Here is a 14,832-nt window from a genome sequence, read left to right as displayed (position 1 = left end):
AGTATACAAATTATCTATCTCTGTGCATTTCAAATATAAATTATATTAATAAATAGCTAACTTATTTCGAAATAATACAATTATGTCACTAGTTCCCAAGACATTTCCTTTAATCAAATCTGTTTGTCTCGAAAAATTCCTCGGTATCAGCATATTTTCTTATTTATTAATTACGTTTTAATGATATTTTGACAACTGAAAGGAATTATGGAATGTTTAAAACAAGTAATGATATACATTTGGTGTTTGTAAAAAGCATCATGAGCAGCTAATTATGCATTGATTATTTACTGCTGCTCTCTGCTTTAAATGAGTGTAGCAAAACTAAGTGCTTTAACTTCAAATATAAAATGAATATTCACCATATTTCATATTTTGTTAATTTTTTTAATCTTTTCTGGCGTAAATAATTTCTTAAAAGGTGTTTTATTACGCAACCCATACTTCTTAACACTACTACGTTTCGATTTCCCGTTTGATTCCTTTATTGATTCTTCGTCAGTGTATATATAACTGTCTGGAAATCACTGCTCAAAACTCATGATCCTGACTTACGTACAGTTTATTTCTTTGTACAGCGCCTCGAAGTACAGAAAAATGAAATATCGATGTAAAGGTTGCGGAATGACATCATCTGAAGAAAGTTTACTTCGTCACTCATGCACAAGTAAATACAAAAGTGAAAGGTGCCAAGAGACCGTTTTAAATTCAAAAGATTTAGAAAGAAATATGAAAACGGAACACAAATCTGAAAGGCCTCCTTATCATTGTGAACTATGTGATAAATATTTTGTCGTAGAAAGCAAGTATAAATTGCATTGTAAACTTTCTCATCTAAAAGAAAAATATTCTTCAAAACAAACTCTGCAGGAACCTCAAATGAAAACAGGACCATCCGCAACAGAAACTCTGCAAAAACCTCAAATTAAAGCAGGACCATCCGCAGCAAAAACCCTTTTGAAATTAGCGATTCAAGCAAAACTTTCCTCAACTCAAACCTTAAATGAACCTCAAATTGAGGAATGTCCATCCTCAACACAAACTTTGCACGAATCTCAAAGGCAAGCAGGACCAACTGCAGAACAAACCCTGAATGATCCTCAAATGCAAGCAGCTCCATCCTCAACGCAAACTTTGCACGAACCTCAAATAAAAGTAGGACCAACCGCAACACAAACCCTTTTGGAACTGGAGATGCAAGCAGTACTTTCTTCAACTCAAACTCTGCACGAACCATGGATGCAAGCAGGATTTTCCTCAACTCAAACAATGCAGGAACCACAAATACAAAAAGGACATTCCTCAAATCGTTGCGAAGAATGTAATAAAAATTTTGCCGAACAAAGAATGTACAAATTGCATTGCATATTTCATTCCTCAAACCTAACCCTGAGGGAACTACTGAGAGAAACGCCCTCATTTCGAACATTTCAGAAACCATTGATAGAAGGAGAATCTTCCTCAACGCAAATGCATATGAAACCAGCGTTGCAAACAAGATCTTTGACTCAAACATCGCAGCAACCATGCATGCAAGCAAAGCCTTTCACAACTGAAACCTTACAAGAAGCATGGTTGAAAACAGAATCTTCGTCAAATCAAACCTTGCAAGAGCTACAAATAGAAGCAGGACATTTTTCAACTCAAACCATGCAGAAACCATGCATTCAAGCAGGATTTTCCTCAAATCAAACCATGCAGGAATCACAAATACAAACAGAACATTCTTCAGCTCAAACCATGCAGGAACCATGCATGCAAGCAGGATTCTCGTCATCTCAAACAATGCAGGAACCACAAATACAAACAGGATATTTTCCAACTCAAGCCATGCAGGAACCATGGATACAAGCAGGATTTTCCTCAAATCAAACCATGCAGGAACCACAAACACAAACAGGACATTCTCCAACCCAAACCATGCAGGAACAATGGATGAAAGCAGGATTTTCCTCATTTCAAACTACACAGGAACCATGGATGCAAGCAGAATTTTCCTCGATTCAAACAATGCAGGAACCACAAATACAAACAGCACATTCCTCAAATCAAACCGTGCAGGAACCATGCGTGCAAGCAGAATTTTCCTCTACTCAAACCACACAAGACCCATGGACGCAACCAGGAATTTCCTCAAATCAAACTCTGCAGGAACAATGGGTGAAAGCAGTATTTTCCTCATCTCAAACTACACAGGAACCATGGATGCAAGCAGAATTTTCCTCGACTCAAACAATGCAGGAACCACAAATACAAACAGAACATTCTTCAAATCAAACCATGCAGGACCCATGGATGCAAGCAGGATTTTCCTCAACTCAAACCACGCAAGAACCATGGATGCAACCAGGAATTTCCTCAAATCAAACTCTGCAGGAACAATGGGTGAAAGCAGTATTTTCCTCATCTCAAACTACACAGGAACCATGGATGCAAGCAGAATTTTTTTCATTTCAAACCACACAGGAACCATGGATGCAAGCAAGATTTTCCTCAAATCAAACTCTGCAGGGACAATGGATGCAAGCAGGATTTTCCTCAACTCAAACCACGCAGGACTCATGGACGCAAGCTGGATTTTCCTCAACTCAAACAATACAGGAACCCCAAATAGAAACACGACATTTCTCAAATCAAACCATGCAGAAACCATGGATGCAAACAGGATTTTCCTCATCTGAAACCACACAGGAACCATGGATGCAAGCAGGATTCTCGTCATCTCAAACAATGCAGGAACCACAAATACAAACAGGACATTCCTCAAATCAAACCATGCAGGACCCATGGATACAAGCAGGATTTTCTTCAAATCAAACCATGCCGGAGCCGCAGATACAAGCAGGACATTCTCCAACTCAAACCATGCAGGAATTATCAATGCAAGTAAACATTTCAAGGACTCAATCTTTGCAAGAAAAATGAATGAATACAGGGTCTTTCTTAATTCAACCTATACTCCCATTCTTTGCTTTCTTCCATCCTTCTGTAATTCATATTCTGAATGAAAATAAAAAAAATAAAATATGAAAATGAATAAACGAAATGCATGTCTATAATACAAAATTCGAATTGAAACATTAATTATGAAAATATATTAGAATAACTGGTTACAAACATTTACGTTGTAGCAAGTTTTTAAAAATTTTTTGTAATTCCGAAACTTTTTTGTACTTTTAATTGATTTTATTGTCAAACTCTTTATAAAAATAAAATAAACTTTTATAAGTTAAGAACCAGGTACTTCATTGATTTTATGTATAATTACTGCCTGTACTTGATGTGCAGTCATCATACATAGTAGGTGCTAGGTGCAGTTATGTAATAAGAGGCGTGTTTTGTGCTAAAACAAAAACTGCACCCTCAGATTACACTGTCCACCAGTGAGTGTAGGCAGAAAAAAAACCACTGAATTTTGGTAATTGTTGAACATTGGCCAGTTCATATCACTACTGAACTGGCCATGTCGAGTTTTCCGTGTTTTCTTTGGTGCCTATCACCCAATAAGTTCCAGAAGGCTAACTGTACCTCTTGTCACATCATCCACGTTACGTTATTCCACCCTTATCAACAGTATTAGGCCGAATATGTTGAATGGTCAAGTGTTTCCTGAATACACTGTAGTGTTTACGAAAGAAATGGTGAATTCTATTGATGAGATAAAGGTCTGTATTATTTTACAGCAGTGAAAGTAGACAGCATACTGATTACAATACATAGATTAATTAAAATGCAAAACACTAGAAATGTGTAAACAATTAAGCTGTTATACCACTGTGAATTTTAAGTGTACAGACAGATTAACTCAATTTAGTTGGCAAGTTTAGTTAACAGATAAATAATTGACACGACGTTCACAAAATGAATACAGTATATACAAATGATGCTGTGCGAAATGTCATAGCACAAATAATACTACTTTTTACAGCAAAATCAAACCAAAACACATAGCAGAAGGTTAACATGGGTCAACAGGGTTACCATACAAAACATGTTGCATTATGTTGTAGGATTAAAAGGATAAGGCATTTAACTCTTGCACGATCTGCTAAGGAAGGATGTCTCCGGGAAAGACTTTCTATCCCAATTAGATGTTAGATACATTAAGAAAATCAGGAAACTTCTGCGTGGCCAGCTCGTCGATCAGGCAAGAACCCGTGACTAGTTGTTAATGGTTTTAGCCACTCAATTACTGGCTGATTACAGAGGAAAAACATATGGATTTCAGTCCAATCGACAGTTCATTCTATTTGAGAGTAAAATGAACTGTACAATGAATGTCAGTTTGAAGTAAGTCCATACCATTGTACTTCCCTACAGAATGGAATGGACAAGTGAAGACAATCTAAAGTGTCTACATGTGCACATTACTCTTTACTTTGTTTTACATTTATATTTTTTATTTCATTTATTTATTCATGTATACTGGTCTCATCCATGATGCGGAGAATACAAACTTATACAAATTACAAAAATAAATACACAACAGTGAAAATCCACAGTAATACTATAATTAATGAATTATTACAGAATATACAAATACATAAATAATACACATTTTACAAAGTTTTTCCATTTGTAATGTATGATACCAAGAGCATTGTAAGAAGTGTGTTGTCATAAATTTAATCCAAAAAAAATATATTATTTTAAATTACGTTTTCCACTTAGGAATTTACAAGTAATAAATACATTAATTTTAAACACATAAAATACTTTTTATTTATTCTACTTAATGCCTGAGATACATCATTAGAAGCGGAAAATCTACTGTGCCTTGTGTTGGCGAGAGCCAGTAGGCTAGGGCGCCCCGTGGTAAATTGTGACGGACTGCTACGTGATGTAGTTGGTAGTTATATATTGTTTTACGTGGGGAATAATGCCTTTCGGGAGGTCTTTTAAGGGTAACTGGCCCTTATTCAGGCATTACAGACGTAGAGAAAACCCGGAAAACCACACGTAGCCAGCCCGTCCTGGCAAAGTGCGAACTCACTACCGAACTCCCAATGTTTAGGGAACGAAACTGCTTGGCCACTGGTGGGCCATCTTCCGTGCCTACGAGAAGCAGAACAGTAAATTTACCCCTGTCTTAAACAATATAATTTACATATTAATACATTTCTATAATTTACATTTATAGAGTGCATGCGGAATAACCACAATCATCCGCCCTAAGTTTAAATTATTATAAAAAATTCGGCGTGAAATACACCAAAACGTGATGTGAAGCATAGGCCTAGTTTCAATATCAAGTTTTATTCAGCATAGTTTGAACCTCACAAGAACAAGCGAGGTTCGAACTACCTAGGAGAAGGTTTAAGCAGTGGCACGGTTTTGTGGCTTTAACTTTGTAATTACTGTGCAGAGTCACTTTCAACATGTGTGTACAAAATTCCCTCCAGGCTCTAATAGTATCAGTGAATAGCATTGCAAATTGCTGGCAACAATGTGCATAGAAATAGATCAAACAAGAGTGTCTGACGATCATTCAGAACAAGTGCGTCATCGAGAGTTCATGCAAATCGATTCTGCAAACATACCGGGAGCTGCAGATGCAAAATGTAATACGCACACGGCTGCAACTACATGCCTACAATATCCAACTGTTGCGAAAAATCAAATCTAATTACATACCAAGAAGGCGATAGTTTGCTGTAGTTATCCTGGATCGAATTGACACCAAAACAAGATTACTGGATATGGCGACGTTCTCAGACGAGGCCATTTGCTATGTCTCTGGAAATGTAAACTGACATAACATGCGCATTTGGGGTTCAGAAAACCTGCACGTTGTAAAGGAGTACTTAACAGTCCTGAAGAAAACCCTTGATGTGGCTTGAGACATGACGAAAGACATGACTTTGGTCCATTCTTCTGATCACTCTTCCAACATGTTCTGGTAGTTATTACCAAAAGCTAATAACTATCTGAACATGTTGGAACAGTTCGTTTTCCCCCAAACAGACCAGAATAATTCTTGTTTTTACATTAATTGTTACACGAGGAATATAATTAAACAATTTATTGTTTTATTTTTAAATAACTTGGTTCTTAAGACAGCATCGAATTTTACAATCCCGCAATTTCTCCGTAATTACTCGAAATTAGGGATCATGCGTTAACTTTCAACATGACACAACACTTCATTGTACCCTACAGGCACGTGTTCTGAATGACACATTTCTGGAATGATGGATTGAACATGGTAGGCGAATCCACTGGCCGCCTCGTTCCCATACAATGTTTATGCCACCAAAATGATCAACTTGAAAATCTTACGGGACCGAATTGCTCAATACAAATGCCAGCGTCGTGAATAGCTTGTTAGAGCAAACACGAAAAGAAATCATGAATATTCTTTGTACCACAAACGAGGTATATCTGGAAATCTCGTAGTTTTTGGTAAGAAACATTTCAGTCGTCACCATCATTGTCCATCTGCTGTTCCAACAAAATGTCGGGTCAGCCGAATCAACTCCGTCCATTTTCCCTATTTTGCCACATCAGATCTTCCTCCAGCTTTCTCCGATTTTCTCCGATGGTCTCCACATCTTCCTTTACCTGGTCTCTCCCTCTTTTTTCAAAAGTCCTCTTGGCCTTTTCCCCTGTAATTGTTTATCATGTAGTGTTTTACCACTATGTTTGTCGCGCACCGGTTTTTATGGAAATTGTCGAGAGGTACATGTCATGTGGTACCGTTGAGTGTTGGATTGTGATTGGACTGTTGGTTGGCTTACGTAGAGTTCACGTGAGTCGTTTGGCGCGGTATATAAAAACGAGGAGCGATACACGTGGAGGCACCTTTTTGGAGAGTCACCGATCTGCGCTTGAGGAGACCTTCGGAACCTACTTGAGAAAGAAAAAAAACGAGGTAAGAACAAAGAAAGTTTCGAGTCTGTGAAAGGTTTAGAGCAGGCGAAACGAAGGAAAGTGCAATTTTTCATCAACGCTAAGGCATAGATTGATCTTACTGCTAAACCGTTATTGAGTAGTATTACAAGTGTTAACTCTTCGAGACGAGTATCTCTTTGTTATACGTAAACTTTCCATTAAAAACGAATGAGACTTAACTGCTCAGTGACAGAGAATAACACGTTACGCTGCTGAGGAGAAACGCTCATCGATTTTCCATCAATGTAAAAATTATTGTACATAAGTTTTGTATAATTTGACATTATTAGGGTTAGTTGTTGATTAACCTCATTCGCGTGCGTTTCAACTGGTTGAAATTTAATTATCTATTACCGTTAGAATTGTACGTTTGATATTGTATTATAAAACTGTTTACATTCTAAATTCCTCGTGTGTATCGTTGGATGTAAAGCCCTACTTTTCTTACCCCTCCACATCCTGTGTATTTCGGCTATCACAGAATTTACAATCAAAAATTTCTCTTGAAAGCCTATCCCTACCCCTTCTACCCCTTCTTTTTCAAGTGCCAAAACATTTCAATTTTGAATCACATCATTCTATATCCAATACTATGCAATTCCAATCTACTTCTAATATCTTCGTTTCTTATTTTATCTAGTCTTGTTTTTCCCAGAATTTAATTTTTCTTACATCCAGAAAATTAATGATTTATTGGTTTGAATCTTGCAACCTGTGGTCTCCATCTGAAGCCCGGGATGGTATTACTTTTAAGTGTAAAATATCCTTTATCTATTCTCCAGCCACAAGAAAACAGTCAATTACTGATCCAAGTAAGCCTCTGTTATACATCTATATCTTGTAATCTTATGATTATTCCGTCTTTTAAACCAATTTTATGATCTCTTATCTTTGAACTCTTCATCTTTCCAGTCAGACTCAAGATGTTCCAGCACGTAGTCTTATTCTGACCTTGTCTTCTCACCAATTTCTTACATATACGATAAATTATTATCTGTTACTTAACAATACCATCAAACACATAACTAATGAGTGCAATTTAGCGCTATATTTCACTCGTCCGTGTAATGTCTGTTACTTATGGGCTTAAGGACACTTACTCTTGTGAGATACTGTGACTAGTATTAAGTAGTGAAGTAAGTGTAGTATTGATGCATGCCGAAGTTGTTCTCAACATGATATCACGTATCTTTTTTTTTTAACTCTTTCCGCCCTGTGGGCACTAAGAGGGCCTCTTTTAGTAGGACCCATTATGGGTTCGGCCAGGCCCACAATGGGGCGACCGGTGGTGAGGGACGGGGCCCGACATATCCGAACAGACCACCCCCCGAAAAATTCCTGGGATTATTCGACCCGTTCGGATTCGATCCCGGGTCCCCCAGAGCGGTAGGCTGCCACCTTGACCGCTCGGCCATCCGGCCTGATATCACGTATCTGAAGCAACATGTTCAATATGGTGTATAATGCATTGAACACCTGAAAAAATAATAATAATATCAATGTTTCATGTTAAATCATTATATTATACAGTATATGAAATAAAATTAAAAGTTTACTAAATTTTGGCACATGATTTTATCAACTTCGTTGGTGAAACCCCCAACGAAGTTTATAAAGCAGAAGGTGGCAGGCGGTGGTCCTGCCTCACAGAACGACAGAATTTATTTTTTTCACTCTTAGCACATCTTTAAGAAATATGTTCCACAAAGCAACGGTCAGTGGGACCAGTTGGCAGTTTCTCGTCCAATAAGAAATAAAGCAAGAGTCCAGGTAGAACTGAAAGAAAACGCGACACGCGGGCGATTTGTCGAGGGGGACTTTCAATGGGAAACTGGCCCCATTTAGGAGTTATAAACGTGGACAATCTGCACTACTGAATCCAATTTTTTTCATAAAATTCAAGATCTATTGTAAAAAACACACAACAAATAACAAACTATTAAATGCTGTATTAACTATATTAATATATAAATACACTAAAAACTTATTATCCAAAATGATTTTAAAAGTACTCACAACATGAAGAACTGTACTGTACAGTACATCCCATATAGTACAATACACAGAGATCAAATTCTCCCCGTAATTACAGATAACGTAGTGATTACACTACGTTATCTGTAACACTAAAACAAACGAGTTTCTGGATGATCCAAAAGACCCCTGGATCCTGCCAAACCCACTATGGGATAAAACGTACCCACAAGACGACGTTAAGAAACTGTATTTACATATTAATGTATAAAATATAATAAAAATACATACCTTAAGCTTATCTTCTAATCGATGAGGTGCTGCACCCAATCTTCTTACCTCTTGAAAGGAATCATAGACCTGCGGGAGTTTTAATTATTATTACAATTAAAATTAACACTGCAGTATTGTAATACTGTATTATAAAAACTGGAACTCTTGGAACCCGAATAAGCTTCGATCTCTTTGTAGATGACGATGGACATTACATAAGATATAATTATAACGAATAAATAAGAGACTCCATTAAAGAATAGAGCAAAGGTTTGGTATTTGATTATATCCAAACTCAATTTATTCTTTTTGCCATTATGAATAATCAGGAGAGCTCCGCTAGATATACAAAGAAATATTCCGGACGTGAAAAGATTATTTTCTCCGCCTAAATTGTTGATGGGGCTACAGGCAAAGACGTTATCTTCGGGGACAAAAAACTGTAGGCTTATTAATACCAGATGACTGGCAATAATCATTTGTGTACACGGAAACAAGAAAATATCATTTCCGTGTACACAAATTTCGTAGAAATGGCACATCGCTCAAACATAACATCACCAACAGGGTCGGATAAAGAAAATGATGGAAAGAGGAGACAGAATAAACACTCGTCGTCCATTTTCTCACTGCAAAACGCGCCCACTAGTGGCGGAATAGATGTAATCGCTACACTAGTGGTGGGTTTGGCTTCACCTAGCCATTCGGAATTTTCGCTTTTGTAAGGCCGTCGACAGGTGGGGATAAGTTAATCCCGTGTCAGGATGAACCTAAGAGACGTTTGCATGTGGGTGTGGCTGAGGAGGCAAATGATGACAAGTGTTTTACATAAGGAAATCCGTTTATTGGAGAACATATATGCTTACATCCACGATAGACAGTCCACTTCTTTACAGTCTTTCGGAGTGGCGAGGATTCCCCTTACGTCGAAGCCCCGGGGCGGACGAAATGAGATCGCTGGACCGCTGCTCGCAGAGGTGCTGAGGCGTCGTACGTCGTTGGCGGCGACACAACACAACACAGATCACGGCTCTTCGCAGGATGCGGAGGAGATTCTCCCCGACCTTGGAGATTCCGATTTTTATAGTTCTTCGCTCGCTATTCCGATTTCCGATTGGCCCATCATTCGAAAGGCGGGGGGATTCAGTCGGGACGCTAGCCGACGGGAGAGGCGCAGGCGATACGGCGGACCTTTACGGGCCGAGCCCGCGCCGCGACTCCCGGCGTGCCGACGCACTTTCTCCCGCCCAGTAGTACGCCGCGACCGGTGGAGTCACTTCTAAGCGTCAGTCGTAAGGGCTGGTGGCTGAAGGTGGCCGGCTTTCCTCTCCTCAGAGGGATCGCCGGTGTTATATCTGTCCGTCCCGGACGTGTCGCTCCACCGAGGCACAACCAGGCCTCATCGGCCAGTCCGCACCCTTCTTCGGAACGGGCGTCTCGCCAGGAGTCCGCGAGTCGAAGGTCCCGCAGGTCAGCAGGACTTCGAGGTAATTGCACGCAAACTACCAATTGATTTGGAAATTACTAAAAGGAGAAAGAAACAGCAACTCAAATGGGGAGATACAATTCAAGTGGGATCAACAACAATAACTGCGAACGAATTCGAACAACCTTATCCTTACTGTAATACCATGTCTCCTGAAAATCTCACTCTTAATACTCTTGTCCGACAGATCAATTCGAATATTAATATATTTACAGATGGATCTAAAATGGATGGTAAAGTAGGATGTAGTTTTGTAGTTTATGACCGAAATTTGGAAATACATAATCAAAAATATCGACTGCATAACAATTGCACAGTTTTCCAATCAGAACTTCTAGCTATTTTAAAAGCCACAGAATGAGTGAATGAGAACCTACCAAACAACAATATTCATATACATACAGACTCTTTCTCTGCATACAATATCATTAACGGCATAAAGCTACATCCTCTTACGGTTGAAATAAGAAACAAAATCAAAAATTCCACATGCGCATTTGAACTGTCCTGGGTTAGATCTCATCACGGACTTATGGGCAATGAGCGAGCAGATTCTCTTGCTAAGGCAGCAGCACAAGACTCCACCGTCCCACTTATTTATAATAAAATTAGCCGGATTACCTTACGCCGACTTCTTTGGGAAGAAGCTATTAACCAATGGCAGATAAAGTGGAACGAAAATGATCAATGTATTACTTATCAATTTATACCAGACCTAAGTAACATTTTTAAAATAAAATGGTTTGTCCCAGATTATTATACAACTCAATTACTCACAAACCATGGAAAATTTGCAAGCTATCTTGCCAGATTTACAAACAGGGCATCAAACCAATGTTTAACTTGCATGATTGAAGATGGCACAAGACATTATGTATATGATTGCATAATGACAGAAATAGAGAGAACTGAATTACGACAGCTTTTGCAAGATTCAAACATAGATTGGCCTTGTCACCTCTCAAACATTTGGATCAATCATGAGACATTCTCTGCATTTCGAAGACTAGCCAGGAAAACTTACCTAGTCACAAGTCAATTAATTCAAAGCTAATTTATAAATTTTATAGTTAATGGTCTCATCGTTAAGTAAATCCTGCTCGTTTCTAACTTGCCAGTACTACCTGCAACACACATCAACTTACTGCTGATTAGTTTCACGGATGATCGTTCTCCTATCCGAATTCATAACTAATTCGTCTGTTCTACCTGAAATGCCTATCTATCTATACTGTTGATAGATCACATAAACGATGATTCTCCTCATGACATTAGTGACCACAACCTCTTAGTGACAGTGCAGCGATGTACTACATGTGTTCTACAGACTTTAATTTACGTAGTACAATCACAAACTTCAAGTGACAGTGCAGTGATATCCGTTAGTGTATGCACTACAGGCTGCACCCGACCCATTTGTAATTAGTGATCACAACCTTTCGGTGACAGAGCAGCGATGACTACATGTGTCCTACAGACTTTAACTTATGGAGTACTATCACAAACTTTAAGCGACAGTACAGTGATACCCGTCTGTGTGTGTACTATAGACCACACCCGACCCAACTGTGAGTGGACGATGATACATCAAAATAGAAACTTACAGGACTACAAGACTTGAAAGGACATCTGTTCAAAACGATTGGTAAGAATTTATGAAACAACACCTGTAGGATGGTATGCGTTCATTTGAACTAACGGTATTTACTTAATTAAATTTTATCTAATATTACTTAATTATATATATATATATATATATATATAAAATGTATTTTAAAAAAATGTATATATGTATGTTATATATGTTATGTATGTATGTTATATATGTATGTTATGTATGTATGTTACTGTTATGTCGGGAATCAATGTTAAAATCTAATATTTCAAGTGTACATATACTCATTCTGTAATTCTAATTATAAACTTTGAGAGACTTCTCCCTGGTAATGCTATAAAGCGGGGCCAGGGTATGTGCGTTTGCACCTTAAAATAAATAATTGAATTGAATTGGAATTGAATTGGCCCATCATTCCCTTTCCCGTTTTCCGATTTGTCTTTCCCTTGTTTCTAAGCAAAACTCGGGACGACCCGGGTTATGGGAAAGGTCCGATTCGGAGTGTCCATCTGGCGTCTTTTTGATCATTGTGTTCGGAGACTGTTAACAGATTTACATGACTCGAACTCATAATTTAGCCCGTTAATTGCGATTTCTGTCATAATTCCATTTATTTATGGACTTTCGTGTCAGAGTTCGACTCTTCCGTTTGACATAAATGGATCGTTTTTAACACGTGTTTTGGCACGTGTTCCGACACGTGTTCCGACACTCGTTGTTTACATTTTGCGTCGCGATGTTCAGATCAAGTGTTCTTTTTCCCTTTTTTCCCTCTCTCTTTTCTGTATAATCTATTGTTGTAATTTAAATGGAAGAATTTCGTGATTTACGGACCTCGTCTGCAACCTAACACTTTCCTTTACGTTTGTAACGCCATTAATTGGCCAGTTTCTGTAGAAAGTCTTCACTTTTGACAGGTCACTCAAGTGTGCATCGCTTTACCTCCTCAACTTAATCCAATTTCTTCTAAAAATTGTAATTTGTCAATATTATTATTTCACGCTTTGCACTGAATACTCTTATATTTTCCATAATGTAATATAACATAATATATAATCCTTGCGCATAAGAATAACATTAGAGGAAATTCACAATAGAAGTCACTTAATTTGTTCTAGTAGCATCCAAGTGATTTAATATAATGATAGTTCGATCGATAATTTTTCGGTTTGCAATATTTTGTATAAATTTATAACCCATCCTTATATAAAATTCCTCTGACATTTTCCCTCCTATAGATAAAAATCGATACGGCACATAGATAACAATTGAAACAAGAAACCTTTTTGGTATCTTAAAATACTTTCTATCGATGTACCGTAATTGATGCAACATTCACTCTGCATAATTATTATGCTTGATTGAATATTTCCATTAGTGGATCGAGGATTTTTAATGATAAACACAAACAGAAACTACTTCATTGAAACACATAGAAATTGTTACTTTGATTAATTAACGCGAAACACCTAGCTACGTAACCGCTAACATTTATGTCCATTGCAGTTCAAGCGCAGGGAGCGCTTGAACTACAACGGACATAATTGTTACCTGCAAACTGTGGCGACACTGTAGAGTTTTGAAATGTCTTCTAAGTATCCAGTACGAGGTGACAGATGGAGAACGATATCCCAAGTCGCCTTGCCCATAAATCATGGGGATCGTGTGATTTGATTTGGGTTAATCCAGTGTTTCTCAAACGTTTTCGATCCATCGCTCCCTTTGTTCCATAGTTATACTCAATGCCCCCAACCGTACCCTAACGCATTTTTCCTTGTGTGAGAGAGGCTTGAAAATAGTTTTTTTAAAACTTTTTTATAAACCTCACTGTGACCTTACGGTACATCGTTCTCAACATCTAAAAACCATTAAACGCAATGTTTCTTCCTACCCGTTTAACAGAGGATAAGGAAAGGTTGTCAGTTTGTTTAGTTATGGCAACGCAACACTTTGGCTGATCAGCCTGAAGGGTGCTTCCGGGAGGTCTTTTTAAGAGAAACTGGCCCCTATTTAGGCGTGAAAACTCCACGCGGAAAACTCCACGTGGCCAGCCGTCCGAGCGAGGCGCGAACCCACGACTGAAATCCCAGTGTTCGGGTTATGAAGACCGCTTGGCCACTGGTGGACGTCAAAGATTGTCAGTGATCCCAACTTTTACCTATGATCACTGTTCAGTACCCTTCCTCCAAGCTCCCTACCGTCCACTTGCTTCTTTTCGCCCTCTAGATTTACTCGCCGTTCACATGGGGCGGTAGCGCCCAATTTGGGAACCATTGGGTTAATCGAATAAAACAACGCAATGCATGGCCATGTCAGATCCACAAACGTTTTTGTAGATACATCTAGTTCCATCTCTTACCATTCTGACACTCCCGTCGACACTTAAGAAGACAATCAGGACCAACGACATCCATTAGCTGTTTCCGCCCAGTGGGTACTAAGAGAGCCTCTTTTTTCAAGCCTGTGAATTCGGTCAGGCTCTTCCTGTGGCACTAGTTGTGATTTCACTTGAGAGTTTCCAACCATTGCTGGAAATTTGCGAGCGGAATCAAGCCTTAACGGGTGTTTTTATCGTGTTCATAAAGGGTTCGGT

General features: G+C 38.5%; 1 protein-coding gene across 1 annotated transcript; it reads left to right on the top strand.

Annotated features, from left to right (window-relative positions):
- The first annotated feature begins 624 nt into the window (after nt 1-624).
- On the top strand, nt 625-2,925 carry LOC136970764 (involucrin-like). Its single transcript, XM_067265213.1, has one exon. It carries the CDS (start codon nt 625-627, stop codon nt 2,923-2,925), a length of 2,301 nt encoding a protein of 766 aa, XP_067121314.1.
- Nucleotides 2,926-14,832: the final 11,907 nt, after the last annotated feature.

The sequence above is a fragment of the Centruroides vittatus genome, unplaced genomic scaffold (assembly GCF_030686945.1).
Source record: "Centruroides vittatus isolate TY-2023 unplaced genomic scaffold, ASM3068694v2 contig_216, whole genome shotgun sequence".
Lineage (NCBI taxonomy): Eukaryota > Metazoa > Arthropoda > Arachnida > Scorpiones > Buthidae > Centruroides > Centruroides vittatus.
Note: the sequence above shows the minus strand (reverse complement) of the source record. Positions and strands in the feature narration are given on the sequence as shown.

Excerpts from the sequence above, each read along its gene's own strand:
- LOC136970764 (XM_067265213.1), top strand. The coding sequence starts at position 625 with ATGACATCATCTGAAGAAAGTTTACTTCGTCACTCATGCACAAGTAAA.